The sequence below is a fragment of the Suricata suricatta genome, chromosome 9, assembly GCF_006229205.1.
Source record: "Suricata suricatta isolate VVHF042 chromosome 9, meerkat_22Aug2017_6uvM2_HiC, whole genome shotgun sequence".
Classification (NCBI taxonomy): domain Eukaryota; kingdom Metazoa; phylum Chordata; class Mammalia; order Carnivora; family Herpestidae; genus Suricata; species Suricata suricatta.
In genome coordinates, this window is record NC_043708.1 from 137,231,326 (window position 1) to 137,247,070 (window position 15,745).

The window sequence follows — 15,745 nt, forward strand, 5'->3', positions numbered from 1 at the left end:
TGTGAAACTTGGTGTCTTATATACCACAGGTGATCACATCTTTCTTTTAATGATTACATTGTTTGCAACTTCTTAGGAATCACATGTTTCAGAAAGATCATTGTTTTCACGGAAGAGAGAACAGAAAGTTAAAGACAGAAATGGAGTACAATACAGAGGATCAAAAAACATAATTCACCACTAAAAATACATCAGCAGGAGTCTTATTTTGCGTACATAGTGTAATATTAACTGAGGCTTATGACAAGGCTATTTTTCTTTAAAGGTTTAAACAATAATCTGTGAGTAAGGTGCCTCTAACCAGGGAGGAAGTTTCAATAAGAAAGTCTGCCCATTTACTGAAACCACAATCACCAAGTGGCATGAACAATAGGAGAACTAACTCCAGTCTCTGATCCATTTAGGTCAAGCAGTCAAGCGTACACATTTTCAAGTAGGGGAAGCAGGGTCCCAAAGGCCACACAGCACTTCTGGCTGGATGGACCCCAACACCGGGGACGTGGGCGGAGCCTGGAGCCCGGCTCCCAGCGGCAAATCCGGCTCCCTTTCTCAGCTTGACCGTCTGTCACCAACTGTGACAGGTGTTCAGTGTCTCCAAGGGTGGCTAGTGTACGAGGGAGACACTGCATGTATCCGGTGCCACCAGGAGGACTAATCCTGTGTTTATTCAGGACTCAAAGCTACGTGACATTTTCGTGTCAAGCAGTTGGGGAATGGTATGGTGATGTGTTAAGCCCTCAAAAACACGACTTCTCATTCCATGGGTCGTTAAGAAGTCAAAATTGTACCTTAAAGTACAGCGGCTTAAATACATACACCTGGATCACAACCCACGTCTCACTGGGATCAAAGACTATAGTTTGTGTCTCTGTCTCTTTCTTTTATAACGAAAGGTGGTGTGTTTGTAACGCTTTCCGCTGCTGATTTAGGATTCCAGTGTGGCTTTGTTACCACCGGGCTTGACGTTAGGTGGCATCTTCACTTTATAACGGTAGCACCTTGTGTTTTCGAGCAGTCCTTGGCATTTTATGTGACAGACCCCCCAGTTTTTGTGCAGTTTGTGGAAATTAGGGTGCTGCCGTCTTGTACACATGGACCAGAGACACCCCGCCTGGAAATCGGTATCTTCCTACGTCTTGCTTGTTTAAGAATTCCGAGAGGCGGGAGGATCCCAGCAGTGAACTTGGCCGCTCTGCTGACGTGTTAGCGCTGAAGGCTTCCTGTCTTGCTAGGCTGAGAAAAACAAACCGGCTTATGATGAATATAAATGTTTTTCCGAGTATGTGCAAACAGCACATTTCTGTCTTCTTCTTCTCTTGGAAGGCTGCTCTTTGGAAGGCTGCATGATTTCAGCCACACAGACGAGCTGTTTCCTGAAAGAAATAAAGCTGTAGGGGCGAGAAAGATCTTGAATAAACACGAATATGTCCCTGGACTGTGTTAGGTTGCGTGGCGTCTCATTGCCAAATCGGGAAGAAGTGGTGATTCTATTCTACTCTTTTCTTGTCCTTTCTTTCTCCCTCCCCCCTGCTCTCCTTCCTTCCCTCCCTCCCTCTTCCTTCCCTCCTTCTTTCCTTCCCTCCTTTCCTTCCTTCTTTTCTGTTTTCTCTTCTTTCTTTCTTTCGTTCTTTCTTCTTTCCCTCCCTCCCTCCTTCCTTCCTTGTTTCTTTTCTCTTTTCTTTTTTTTTCCTCTTTCTTTTCTCTTCCTTTCCTTTCTCTTTTCTTCTTTCTTTTTCTCTGGCTACTGAGTTAATGCAAACTCCTGCATGCGGGATACACACAGATTTGCCGACACTCAGTCGTGGGCTCTGAGAGACACTGTTTGCTACGTGTTTGCTTGTCCTTTCGTGGTGTTTTCTGCGCACTTTCACTCTGTGCTGCGGGTCGGGCCGTGGCTCCCTGGGGGCAGGAGCCGGTGGGCAACCAGGGAGGAGCTCGGGGGTCCGGCTGGCTGCATCGGAGGCCTGTGAAGGCAGAGTGGCACGTGGGGGCAGGGCGTCCGGGGTCCCAGCGCTGCGGGAGGCAGGCCCGGCCGGGGCCCTGGGGAATGCAGGTGGTTTGAAAGCTCCGGGGAAGGTGACTCCACCTTGTCAGCTCTGAGAGTCAGGAACAGAACTCCACAAGCGAAGTCTCCAGGGCACCTTGGGCCACCTCGGCCCCCCGCCGGCCACTCTGGTTGAAGCTGCAGCTTGCGCCCCTGCCTGGACTGCCCTGTCGGCGGCAGCCCGTCCGTCCTCGGTGCCAGACAGACACGCGTGGACGCATGTCCCACTAGATGCTCCGAGCCCAAGAGTCGCTTGGACACGCCGGCCTTGGGGAGTCCCCCTCTCCTCCACTTTGGTAAAATAAAATGCTTGCACTTTATTTAAAAAGCAAAAATGCCTTTTCTCTGCCAGAGAGACAGTCGTCCGTGTCAGTGGCGAAGAGGCTGTGGGAAGTGCAGCCTCCACTTTCAGATCGAAGTGCAGCTCCCGGGGCCACTCGGCCTGAGAGCGCGCCCGCACGGCGAGACCCCGGATCAGGGTGGGGAGGGCCGCAGCGGTGGCCCCCACACCGCTCCGCCGCAGGTGTCCCCAGTGGCACCCGCACCCCACCGTGGCTGCTCACGGTCCTCAGATCCTGGAGATCGCCTCCTCTGCCGACTTCCGGGGTGAGGGGGTGGGGAGAGGCCCGGCCTGGGTCAGCGAGGTCACAGTCTAGTCAGGTTTGAGACGACCATCCATCTAGGGGTTTTTTTTCTTTAGAAATTATTTTAATGTTTTCATTTATATTTGAGATAGAGAGCTGAAGCAGGCTCCAGGCTCCGTGCTGGCAGCACAGAGCCCGATAGGGGGCTTGAACCCATAAACTGTGAGGTCATGACCTGAGCTGAAATCAAGAGTCACTCGCTCAACTGACTGAGCCCCCCAGATGCCCCATAATGTCGCTGATTCTTTTTTTTTAATTATCAAAAAGAAATTTTAAGTGTTTTATTTATTTTTGAGAGAGAGGGAGGAGAGAGAAGAGAGCATGACCAGGGGAGGGGCAAAGAGAGGGAGACACGGAATCTGAAGCAGCTGCAGGCTCCGAGCTGTCAGCACAGGGCCCGACGCGGGGCTTGAACCCACGAGCTGTGAGATCCTGACCTGAGCCGAAGTCGGACACTTAGCTGACTGAGCCACCCAGGCGCCCCTCGTGTTTTTCTTTATCTGTAGAGCTCTGTTTGGGGGACACAGTGTCCAGCATTTCCCCCTGAGGTGTTTTAGGGTAGAGTTATTTCCACGTGACATGTTGTGAATTGAGGCTGATTCCAGTGGGTCCGCTTACTTCAAGGTCTTGAAAAATGAACTCTTAAGTAACACTGTTTTGGGGTGGGCTCCGGGAAGGAGGGTCTGGGTCGTGTTTACTGGCGAGGCTTGCGGCCCTCTCCCTGCTCAGGGTCGCCGTGGTGCTCTGAAACAGCCCCTTGTGCGGAGCCAGTGTGTGTCCGCTGGGGCATTTCGGTCTTTCTGTGGCAGAGAGAACATTCCGGCATCAGTCATGCAGGGCCCTGAGGGGGCGAGGGGGCGATCTGCATGGTTTTGTCTGGGCAAGAAGGGTAATTGTCAGATGTCTTCTGTGCACAAAGCCCAGTGCTGAGCGCTGAGGACAGGTCAACGATGCGGGCGGGTCGTAGGATTCCTTTGTCGGGTTTCTTCCTTAGGGAACGGAAGACGAGTCTTTTGCCAGTGCTGATTAACGATGTGTTCATCTGTGTGTATGTGGGGGGCGGTGTGGGTGTGTGTCTGTCTGTCTGTGTGAGGGGGAAAGAGTACGTGTTTAGTGGCAGGCAGACTCCTGCTTATCAGACCCAAAATCCAGTTTGCTAAGGAGACTCTCAACGTGGTAGATGCAGGGAAAGACCTTCTGTGTTTAGCAGCTCCTTCTGAGTATGCTGCCCACAGGCACACCCGCCTCACAGCCCCAGAAGGGGTCCGGGAGGGCCTGCCGTTCAGATTTCTTTGGAAAACGTGACCCAGAGTGACACTGAAGTTTGGAACTACACTCAGATAGTTATTTGAATGTCCAGTCTTTCAACCCAGCAGTATCCAGAGAACGTGTTAATTAGTTGATGGTGAATAGAAAGGACAAATCTTTTTTTTTAAATTAAATTTTATTTATTTATTTTGAAAGAGCATGTGCGTGAGCAGGAGAGGGGCAGAGGAAGAGAGGGAAAAAGAGAATCCCAAGCCAACTTCACGCTGTCAGTACAGAGCCTGACACAGGGCTCGAACTCGAGAACCATGAGATCATGACCTGAGCTGAAATCGAGTCCGATGCTTAACTGACTGAGCCACCAAGGCACCCCAAGAAGACAGATCTTAAATCCCTAGCATTAATTTGTAAAAACTCACAAAAATGCAAAAATGGATTTTCTTTCAGTCCGTTTTTCCAATCCTGCCAAAGTAAATGGGTCTCCTATTGAATCAGGAAGCGTTGGGGCACCTGAGACTTTGAAATGTCTGGGAATAATGAAATCCTACTTGAGGAAACAAAATGGAAGGCTTTTATTTTTTTCAGGTTCAAGAAACAATATGCCCGTCGTGCTTTTGGGGACAAAACTAATTGGTATGCAGAGTTTAAATAGCATTGGTTAACCTGATTTCCCCCCTCGTGGGCTTTGGAAGGTGCAAACTGTAAGATCCTGTGCCACCCAGGCCGGGAGGACCAGCCCCCAGGACCCTCCGGAGAGCAGAGTCCCTGCAGACTGTCCCCAGGGCCCGGGGGTTCTGGCTGCCGCACCTGCGGGGCATGCGTCCGGACTCATCGAGTGTTCCCGCTGAAAGGGGTGGTCCCATCCTCCCGTTCCAGCAGTGAGCGCACAGCCGCAGAGCTTGGTTGCCGTGAGTAGAGATTGGCCTCGTGGGCGCTGATGCTGCAGACGGGACTCGACGGGTTTCTGCGAAGCCGCTGGTGTCTGGTCCTGCGTTCGCGGCTTCGCTCCCGAGGGGTTGGCGCTGGTCCCAGCCTCCAAGATCCGGCGGGGTCGCCGCTCTCCGTGGAGCGGCTTACTTCCTGGGCTTTGTGTCGCTGCAGATGTGAAGCACCTGGCTAGGGGTTTCTTGAGTCCCCCAGGGGCCCGCGTGGAGTCAGCTGCGGGGAAGGGACTACGGTTAGGGAGAGTCCCTGCCAGCCCGGAGGCAGGCTCTTGGGAGCTCGGTAAGGGGCCCGGGTGCCCGCCCCGCTCCGCTCCGTGTTCGTGACAGCCGCAGGATGAGACACGCGTGGGCTCGCATTCGGGCTGGCCCAAAGCACCGCGACCGCAATGCGGATATTGGTCAGTGGAGTTGGCACGCGAAGCCTCGACGGGCTGGAGGGCCGGGCGGAGAATGTGGAAGGTGGGGAACCCTGCGGTCTGGCTGTGAGAGTGCGGAGGCGTGGCTTCGCGGAGGCGTGGCTTCGCGGAGGCGTGGCTTCGCGGTGGGCTCAGAGGTTTGGTGGCCTTCAATGACCACGAGTCTGTAGACGCAGCAGTGTGGTGTTTGGCTGTGCTCACGCCTGGAGGGACAGGCATGATCCCCGTCACACGCGTGCTCAGAACAAGCCGCGAGAAGTGCTTGCGCCAGTCACTGTACTTTTCTAACTCGTGACTGCGGAGTTTCGAGGCACGCCGGGCGCCATTCTGTGCTCTAGGACGTCCTCTTGGGCCTGGTTCTCTGTCCTTCTACATCAGCCAGACCTCTTGCTCAGCCCTAATAGGCATTCCCCGTCCTCAGGGGGTACAGATCGGGGCCGGGGACGCGGAAATCTGGCCCTCGGCTCGCCACGTGTTCACCCCCTCCCGCGGGAGTCAGAGCCTTCAGCTGGAGGGGGATGTGGGGTCACAGCTGCGTCCCCAGGTCTCGGATTCACAATCCCTGGAGGGGCCATTCGCATTCCTCCTGACCCCGTCCCTGGTGACGCGGCAGCTGTGGACCGTGGCTGGACGGATGATGCATTCTGGCAGCTTCTCTTGGGCCCTGGATCTGTGCCCTGGGAAGATTGCACGCTTCCTGGCCCGGCCTCCCTCCCCCTGCCTTCCCTGCCTCTCGCTACTTAAGGGCCTGGCCTCTGGGTCACCTTGTCCCACGCACTGCCACCTCCCTGACATTTCAGAAGTCTGCATCCGTGAGGATGTTGGTGCGTGTGCTTTGCCGCCTGGTGTCTCCATGGCGCTTGCTCTCTGCGGCCACCAGTGAACTCGGCTGCTTCTCCCAAAGGAAGGCCCAGTTTCCCAAGACTGTTTTCCACGTAGGGAGGCAGAACAGAGGGGAACCTGCCCTCGGGAGCTGGGAGGTTGCCGCCCCCTGCTCGGACTGCCTGCCCTCCCGTGTGTAGGTTTCTTCCGGTGTGAGAGGGGGCCATCGGCACCCACCTCGCAGGTGCAGGTGAGGACACGAGGAGACGGTTGGGATCAGAGCGTCTCTCCAGTTCTGCGCAGTCTGTCTTCCCGGCACTCAGATGCTCACTGTGTGCAGGCTCTGGAACCCAGCTCAGCGTGCGTGTGTTTGGGGGGAGAGGCAGGGGGCGGCGGCAGGAGAGGGTGCCCAGAGGGCGGTGCTGGTGGCCAGGGCACCTCATACCTTCACTGGGGAGCAGTGGACCTCTTCTGACCAGAGTGGGGTCTATGCTCTTGCTAGATTCTGACAGATCCCTGTTGCCTTGGGAGGGAGGGAGCTCCCCATCATGAAAAGTATTCACGTAGAGGTTGCAGGACATCTGGCAGGACTTCTGAGGTAGACAGGCTGGATGAGATCACTGAACACGTCTTTTTGATGCTGGGCTTTCCTGACCCTGGGACGCCCCAGTACAGCTCCTCAGATGTCACACAGCCATGTGGTGACCTGGGACCTGGGAGCAAGTCCCAGGGAAAGGACTTGGGTTGTACCAGAGCTTTAGAATCAGCTGAATGATCCTCAGGAGTGAGGATCTCCATCAAAGCAGTTGGGTAGAGAGTCTTTGTTGATTGTCAGTGACAAGGAGGGGGATGCGGACATGGAGCATCTGCTGTGACCTGGGGACCAGCGACCCTGAGCTCCCACAGGTGGGGCTGGGGCTGCCGGGCAGGCCGACCCTGTCCTGCATGGCTCAGGGACTTCGGTCTGCCAGTCTCTCCTGCCCGCTGCCCACGCGCCTGCTGTGGGGACACGGCCGACGGGCTGGAGAGCCTGTTCTCAGCCGTAGGGAACTTCTTCCAGAATGTGGCACCAGAGTGGTCTGGAAGCCCAGGCAGGACTAACTTGGGGGGCAGAAGTACCTCGTCTTACCCAATCCGAACTTAAGCAGAACAAAAGAAAGCTCATGTAAGGCACTTATGAAAGGTCTGTAGGTGTCTAACGGCACAGAAACACGGCGATGAACGCTCTGGTTAGAGGCGCGTCGGCGTGTTAGAGATGGAGCCTCAGAAGAGTTCGGGTCCGCTGGCTCAGGACGGGCCCACCTTACACGGAAGGCAGCTGGTGGGGAGAAAATGCAGGCGGCACGTTCTTCCAGGTGTGGGCAGTTGCAGAGGGGTCCAGGAAAGAGGCAGGAGGTTGATTTGGGAACTGGGTTGATAAGACGGTGGGTGATCTCAAGCCCCAGTAGAAGGGTGTCCAAGGAGTAAGCACGCGGCAGATGGAGGATCAAAGCCTGGAGTCCACCAGTGTGTGGGGCGTGATGTAGACTTATTTCCCTTTATGAAAGCCAAGACTCTCCACGCGGTGTGGACCCCCTTCCTCTGTCTTCTCAAGGGTGAGACACCTGCAATGTCTCGTCCCCTCCATGGTCTCTTACCACTGGGTCATTCCCATAACCAAACAGGCATGCTCTGGTTTCTTCCATCTTTACCAATTCTGCCCATGCTTTCCCTTTCCCTCTAGCTGTTGGCCTGTTCCAAGTGTCCCTTCCTGGTCTCTTCTTCCTCTTAGGCCGTCCACCCCTCAAGCCATTTCCGTGGTCCCTGTCACTGCTCTGTACCCCTCTCGTCCACGTCAACAATGTCTTCCTTGTTGTTAGGCCCAGTGGACCCTTCTCTGGCCTCACCTTATTTCATCTCCCAGGGGCATTCAAGGTAGTTTGCCACTCTCTTTGATGCGGAATCCTTCCACAGTTCAATATTTGTCTTTCTTTATTCTTCTCTTTTTTTTAATTAAAAATATTTAATGTTTATTTTTGACATGCAGAGAAGGACAGGTAATGAGCAGGGGAGGGGCAGAGAGAGAGAATCTGAAACAGGCTCCAGGCTCTGAGCTGTCAGCACAGAGTCCAATGTGGGGCTCAAACCCATGAATGGTGCTATCATGATCTGAGCTGAAGTCAGACACTCAACCGACTGAGCCACCCAGACACCTCTCACTTTTTTTTTTATATTTAATCCTGGTAAAATGGAGAGATTGGAACAGCAGGTCAGAAAGCAGAAGGTAATCATCTATAATCAAGCTATATTTTTCCCTATGCTAATAAATACCAAGGAGTGAAAACAGTGCTGGAGAGAGTTTTGCTTTTGCTGGTATTTCATGTTGAGGGACATAAAACAGCACCAAAATGTGAGAGAGCCATGGTGTCTCTGTGGGGTCTGTAGTATTAGCTCCTCTTCCTCTTCCTTCCCAGGTCACTTAGAGATAAAGTCCGGCAGTGTTGAGAACGCAGGCTGGCCAGGTGTGGTAGACGCAGTCTGTGCTCTGGCGGGGCCTGGACGGGCTTCCCCGCCAGACTCCCCGCAGTAGGCCACAGTCGACCCCATAACTTGTGCGGTCAGCATCCCCTCCCCCGCAGGAGGCGGAGTAATAGAGAAAACCTGCCCAGAACACAGCGGTGCTCTGATCACCGAGGTGACAGGCTGGTGTCGAGGGAGGCTTTGAGGCTTCACAGATAGGACTTTTACGGGTGATTTTCCTATTTCCTTCCCTTCAGACCAGAGTCATCCAGAGTAATCCGGGCTCGAGCAAGCCACTCTGAGCGACGGCAAGGGGGACATGGGGATGTGTGGCTCTGGGAAGAGTCCTGTGGCTCACTTGGTGCTGAGACCCTCATGTGAATGAAATTTGTTAAAACATCTTGAAATGTTTGTGAACCATCTAGGGCTATAAAAAGCAGAGTTATCTGTTCTATGTGCCTTCACAAAAGTATCACATACGGAATTCTCTTTATTTTTAAGGTTGTTTATTTATTTTGAGAGAGAGTGCGAGCACGAGCGAGCTTGTGAGTGCACACACACAGGAAGGGCAGAGAGAGAGAGAGAGAGAGAGAGAGAGAGAGGATCTCAAGCAGTCTCCAAGATGTCAGCACAGAGCCCAGTGCAGGGCTTGGATTCATGAACTGTGAGTTCATAACCTGAGCTGACACCAAGAGTCAGATGCTTAACCCACTGAGCCACCCTGACGCCCCCTAATTTAGCTTTTTAATTTTTTTTACATTTATTTGTTTTTGAGAGACAGAGCATGAATGGAGGAGGGGCAGAGTGAGAAGGAGACACAGAATCTGAGACAGGCTCCAGGCTCTGAGCTGTCAGCACAGAGACTGACACGGGGCTTGAACCCACGAACATGAGATCATGACCTGAGCTGAAGTTGGACACTTAACTGACTGAGCCACCCAGGCGCCCCTGATTTGTCGTTTTAAAGTGTCATGTTCAAATGGATGTTTTGCTTTACCAGAGTTTCTGCTGCACTTTGAGAAAGTGACCATTGGGGGAACAGGGGTATCCGAGGGGTGCTTTTATTACTCACTCTCTCTGTTTGCAGAGTGTTTTCCTCAGAGTAACACCTGTGGCCTCTTTCCTGCATCCCTCCTCCAGCCCAAGCAGGGGAGCGGGGTCCGCTGTGGGAGACGTAGTCCTTGGTCGGTGTTCTTGGGTCAGGTGGGGCCACACACTGGGGCTCTGTCTCCTGTCTCTCTTCCTCCTTTTCAGCCAGCAGTGACCCTGGGGAGCACTGTGCACCCCCCAGCACCTCCTTGCTTGGGCTCCGGCAGGCTGGAGGTGACGACAGGTGATGGTACCAAGTCCACTGGGTCGTTGTCCCCAACCCGTAGTGTCTACAGGATGACATCCTCCTCCTGACTCCCCTCAACCCTAAGAGCGGGTGCTTTCGGCTCATGCTTCAGATGCCGGGGTATGAGCTTTTCTTCAACCAAATGGAATCATCCTGCAGGAGCCATTTTTATTTCCTCTTGGATTTTTATATAAACATACAAAGCATTAGGAGAAAAAAAGTCTCAAAGGAAATATGCCAAAACAATTAAACGTGGTTATTATAGACTGAAGGAATTACGGGTGATTTTTATTTTCTTTTGTGTTCCTCCGCATCCTCGAAGGTTTCTACCATGAGCCTGCATCTCTCTTGTAGTGTGGAAACAAATTTCTCACTCCTTCACCAAACAAAAACAGGAAGGAAAAAGGAAAGAAGGAAGAAAAAGAAAGACCATCAGTCCTAGAAACAGTGGATTTGTGACAACAACACTTAATAATCAAGCTAATGGTGGGGCGCCTGGGTGGTTCAGTCGGTTAAGCGTTGGACTTCAGCTCAGGTCATGATCTCATGGTCTGTGAGTTCGAGCCCCGCATCGCGCTCTGTGCTGGTGGCTCAGAGCCTGCCTCGGATTCTGTGTCTCCCTCTCTGTGCCCCTCCCATGCTCACACCTCTGTCTCTTTCTCTCAAAAGTAAATAAACATTAAAAAAACCCAATAATCAAGTTAACTGCACTGTAGCTGAATCACTGGTAGGTTGTGGGGGGCAGGTGTCGGGGGTCAATACCGTGTGCGCGTGCTCGGGGTGGTCCTGCGTGACACCTGGGCCTGAACGCCTCCGCATGGACACCTGGGGCCTCTCACTTCCCTTTCCTCGGTAGCCTTCAGTGGGTGCCGTCACCCCTTTCAGGGACTGCTTGGCGGGGGGTACTCACCGGAGCCTCGTTTGTAACCACGTGACTGACTTTGCCTTTCAGACCGCTGCCGAGAAGTCTCCTGGAGCCTATTTTCTCCCCGAGTTCGCGCTCTCCCCGCAGGGAAGCTTTCTCGAGGACACGACGGGGGAGCAGTTCCTCACGTACCGCTATGACGACCAGGTAAGGGCCCCAGCAGAGAGCCGACCTTCGCTTCGCCGTTTGCCGACGGGCAGGCAATGGTTCTCAGAAATAACTTCAAAATAACTATATATCCCCCCTTGGCACAGTGAACACAATACGCCTTTGACTCTCTGGAAGGTTCCCCGACCGCTGGGCTGCCGGTGCTTGGGTAGAGTTTCCCCCGCAACGTGGGGGCCTTGCTCTGGTGGGGGGGGGTTGGCCTGCGTCACGTGTTCTTATTTGCATCAGAAAGTTTTACTGAAATCAGCAGGTGATTTTACTCATCAGCAAAGTTATTGTTCAGTCCTGAAGTTGTCCAAGAGCACTGTCTTCTGATTAGACATTTCTTTCTTCGCTCTCGTAGCTTTTCCTTCCTTTTAGCAGTGCCAACATTGGTTTTTTTTTTCTTTCCAAGCCCATGTTCCAGAAGGGAACAGGGTGGCTGTGGCTGTGTGTGTGTGTGTGTGTGTGTGTGTGTGTGTGTGTTTCCAGGACTTCCTGGCGGCTCACTGAGGACAGGGCTGTGCGTGGCGGCGGCGTGTGAGGTGGCACTGGGCACTGTGGTTCTGTCTACGTGGCTCCCGTCATCGCCTTAGCAGCGTTAAGGGTCATCCATGTCTTTGGGGTCACTCACAGCCCATCTGCGTAGAGCGGGTCAACTCTGATGGGTGCAGAGGGTTCTCGCTGGTAGGGCCCGAGTTCACCGGGCGGGAGTGGGGGTTTACGGTGGAGGAGGATTTGGAAGGATCTGGAAGATCTAGGCACCCAGCCTTCTGAGGGCACACATGGGGTGGAAGAAGACGGGCCCATGACCCACGTGTCCTCCTCTGTGTGGTTAAAGCCAGCAGGTCCGGGCTGGACTGTGGCCGGCCAGCTCGCAGGCGGAAGGGGTTTCCCCGGAGCAGTGGCGAGGGCGGGTGTGAGAAGTGACAGCAGGGGCAGGCCCCTCCGGTCCTCCGTGCCGCTGCTGAGTGGCCTGCGCGTGGGGCATTCGGCTCTGGAGCTGGGCTTGGGTGAGGAGCAGGCTGCGAACTCGCGGACCAGCTGTGGGCGGAGCTACCCAGGTGCTCAGGGGCAGGGGTGAGATAGGACCAATTATTCTCTTAAGTTTATTTATTTTGATAGAGACAGAGAGAAAGAGAGTGAGAGAGCAAGGGAGGGGCAGAGAAAGAATCCAAAGTAGGCTCCACCCTGCTAGTGCGGAGCCTGATGTGGGGCTCGAACCCACAAACCATGAGATCATGATCTGACCTGAAATCGAGTTGGGTGTTGAACTGACCGAGCCTCCCAGGCACCCGGAGACCAATTTTTAATCAAAGGTAAGGGCCAATTTTTAATCAAAGATTTCTCACACCCGCCCTCGCCACTCACTTTTCAAGATACTTGAAAATCGGGATTTTCAAGTATCTTGAAAAGTGAGTGTGTGAATAGTTACTGTGGGGCACAGGGCTGGACAGGGGTGACCCCGTGTTCACGTAGCGGAGCCTAGTTAGCACTTGGACGGGCGTTGGGGCCTGGTCACTAATAGGGCCTAAGCCATCGTGAGGTTACTCTCCACCCTTCTCCCCGGTGGGTTTTTACAGGACCTGTAACTGATGGCTCCTTTTAATAGAGAAATCAATGATCCAACGGGTTTTCATAGGAGAACTTCAGGGAACTGATTGAGAAGGCATTACATGATGAAAGAGGCGTCTGGAAAATCATGAGCTATGTACTTTTTAATTAAAGAGTGGTTAGTGCCTGCTCCAGCTTCTACAGATACGTTATATTTAATATTAATGACAACATACAAGCTGGAGACAGAGGAAAGTAAGTTCCCTCAGCCTTTTCAAAAGACCTAAAGAAGATCTTTAAAAAATTTGTTTAATGTTTATTTATTTTTGAGAAGAAACAGAGCACGAGCAGGGGGAGGGGCAGAGAGAGAGGGAGACACAGAATCCATGTGGAGCTCGAACCCACAACTCATGAGATCGTGACCTGAGCAGACGTCAGACACTGAACTGACTGAGTCCCCCGGGGCGCCCCAGGCCTAAGGAAGATTTTTAAGCCTGTGAAGTGCTGCGGAAATGTCCTGAGACACCGTGTTCCACAAAGGCCCAGCAATAGCGTATGAGAACATTCTGTGTGTCCCCACCGGTGTGTCTCCTAAGGGAAGGGAGGAAGGTCATGACAGGACCCGCTTCGGGCTAACACAAGCACGCAGGTGGCACAGGCCTTTGCACCAAACCAGGCGTGGCTCCTGAAGGAACTTCCAGAATGTTCTCAGCGGAGATGACCCATTCCCCACGCCTTGGTTCCCTTTCCTCTGAGCGCCCAGCGTGCTGGCTTCATCGTGCCAGCGGGAGCCTCGCAGGCAGAGGGAGAGGAGGGCGAGTCCCGCACCCCCAGCATGAGACCCCCGTCCTCCGCCGGGCTGCTGAACGCACGGAGACACGGACCCCATGTGAGAGCTTCGCTTTGGTGTGGACTCTGTCCTGACACTTGACCGCTCCGCGTTTCCTGTGACTCTGGACACGTCACTTCCTTTCACACTCGCACTTCCTGTGTGAAACAGGAAGGGCCCGCGGCACGTGGGCTCCCGACGCGGGTGTCGCTGCCGACTCGCAGGGGCCCCGCCCGGAGACCCTCGGTGCACTCGCGCTGCAGGAGGGCAGCAGCCTTTCCCCGTGAGCGGGGGCCTCGCCCAGCACTGCAGCTGCCTTCTTACGAGGCGGACTGCGCTCAGAGCCAAGTGCACGCGTAGCTGCGGGGCGAACTTGAGGATTTTCACGTATCTTCATGCCTGGGTCATCGCCACCCGGGTCAAGACATGGAGCGGTCCCAACCCCCTCGGCCCCCACGGAAGGAGCGGCCCTGTTCTGGCCGCTGTCACCGCCGCGCTTCTGCTTTTATTGTGATTTACACGAACGGCGTCGTACAGCGCGTGCCCGTAGCGGTCCGGCCCCCCGCAGACAGCGGCGCGTCCGAGAGGTTTGACGAGTTGGCGGATCCGACGTAATTTAGGCTCTGACGTCCCCGTGAGCCGTGTTCCGTGGGACGAGGTGGCCCGTGTTGGAGCACAGCGTATTCGGTGACACGCGGCCTCGTTCCGGCTCAGAAGTTCCCCGCCGGCCCTCACCGAGTCCACACCGGGGGCGGGGGGCAGTGGTCCGGCCAAGATATCACCTGCCTTCCCCCCCCCCGCCCCAGCACTGCTGGCATTGCCTGGCCAGGACGGGCCCCGGGTGTGCGGGGGGCCAGCGGGGGCGGCGTCTGTGCGTCAGGACGCAGGTGCAGACGCCTCTGTCAGCCGGCATAGCGGCCGGAAGCCAGAGCGACGCAGAGGCTGCAGTCTGGCTCCGGGAGTTCCGGCGTCGGGACCGGGTTCCCGAGGACGTCCTTCCTCCGAACGCTCACTAGATAAGGTGGGAAGCGAGCAGGTGGCAGCTGGGTGCGTGCCGTCTCCACAGTCCTCGCGGGACTGTTCCAGCATTTCACCCGGGCCAGTTTGTCACGAAGACCTTTAAGGGCACTCTTCCGACGGCTCCTAGATGAGGTGCCTGGAAAACCAACAGCCCCGAGGCCGGTAGGCACAGCTGTGATGTCGGCTGTGTTTACTGAGTCACGTACAAGGCGGGCTATGGGTGATGCAGGGGTGAGGCAGCTCCTGGTGCAGCAGGGCTGAGGCCTCCTGGGTAGCGGTGTGGGGCAGGGCACACCCGGCTGGCAGGCAGGCGGCCTCATCTGCTTCTGCTGCTAATTAGCTTGTAACTTCGTAACGGCTTTCAGCATCTTTGCCATCAGATTTCAGCGTCAGATTCTCCATTTGCTTTGAAAAACACGGTGACTGTATTTCATGATCTGAACACCTCCCGCTCTGAAATTGTTTTTTTAATGTTTATTTACTTTTGGGAGACAGAGAGAGAGAAAGAGAGAGAGAGAGGAGGAGGGGCAGAGAGAGAGGGAGACACAGAATGTGAAGCAGGCTCCAGGCTCTGAGCTGTGAGCACTGAGCTGGATGCAGGGCTAGAACCCATAAACTGTGAGATCATGACCTGAGCCAAAGTCAGCCACTCAACCGTCTGAGCCCCCCAGGCACCCTTGTCTGTTTTTATTTAAATCACAGCTAGAATAGTCCACATTGCAGAGTGCTAATTGGATCATTCTGATTATCAAGGTGGACCTGCCAACAGCCCAGGAAACTGTTACTTTGAGAATCATAGAATTTTACGGCTGCTGCAGACCTTGACTCAAATGCCTCATTTTACGGGTCAGGAAAACAGAGACTCTGGCTGTATTAATGACCAACTCAAGGACACCCAAGACAGGTGTTTGAAAAACCTGAGACTATTGCACTCCGACCTCAGGCTGCTCCTCTGAGGTACATCTGCCTGCTCCTTTCAAGAGAATCACCCAGAAGATTATCTCCTTTCCTAAAAGTCCTGCTTCTGCTCTTGGAGTCAGCAGAGCCTTAGTAGACCATAGCAGACCCGAGGGAATGATTCAATATCACTGAGCTGCTTCCCTAGCTCATTCTTAACTTAGCACCTTCTAGACCTAAGAATTATTTAAGCTGACGGCATTTATACACATAATTAGTATCACACCAGGAATGACACTTTTCTTTCAAAGTCTGGGTAGAACATGGTAGCTGATGTTAAAATGGCGCTGACTTCCTTTGCAACGGAGGCATCCTGGCATTTGGTTGCATCAGTCATACGAG

General features: G+C 54.0%; 1 protein-coding gene across 1 annotated transcript in view; it reads left to right on the forward strand.

The window, feature by feature from the left end:
* The window catches only part of ADAMTSL3 (ADAMTS like 3), a 101,131-nt gene that overhangs the window by 32,628 nt on the left and 52,758 nt on the right, over nucleotides 1-15,745 (forward strand). Inside the window, exon 3 of the mRNA XM_029952309.1 lies at nucleotides 10,924-11,043. Within this exon, the coding sequence (XP_029808169.1) occupies nucleotides 10,924-11,043 (120 nt within the window). The remainder of the gene's footprint in view (nucleotides 1-10,923; nucleotides 11,044-15,745) is intronic.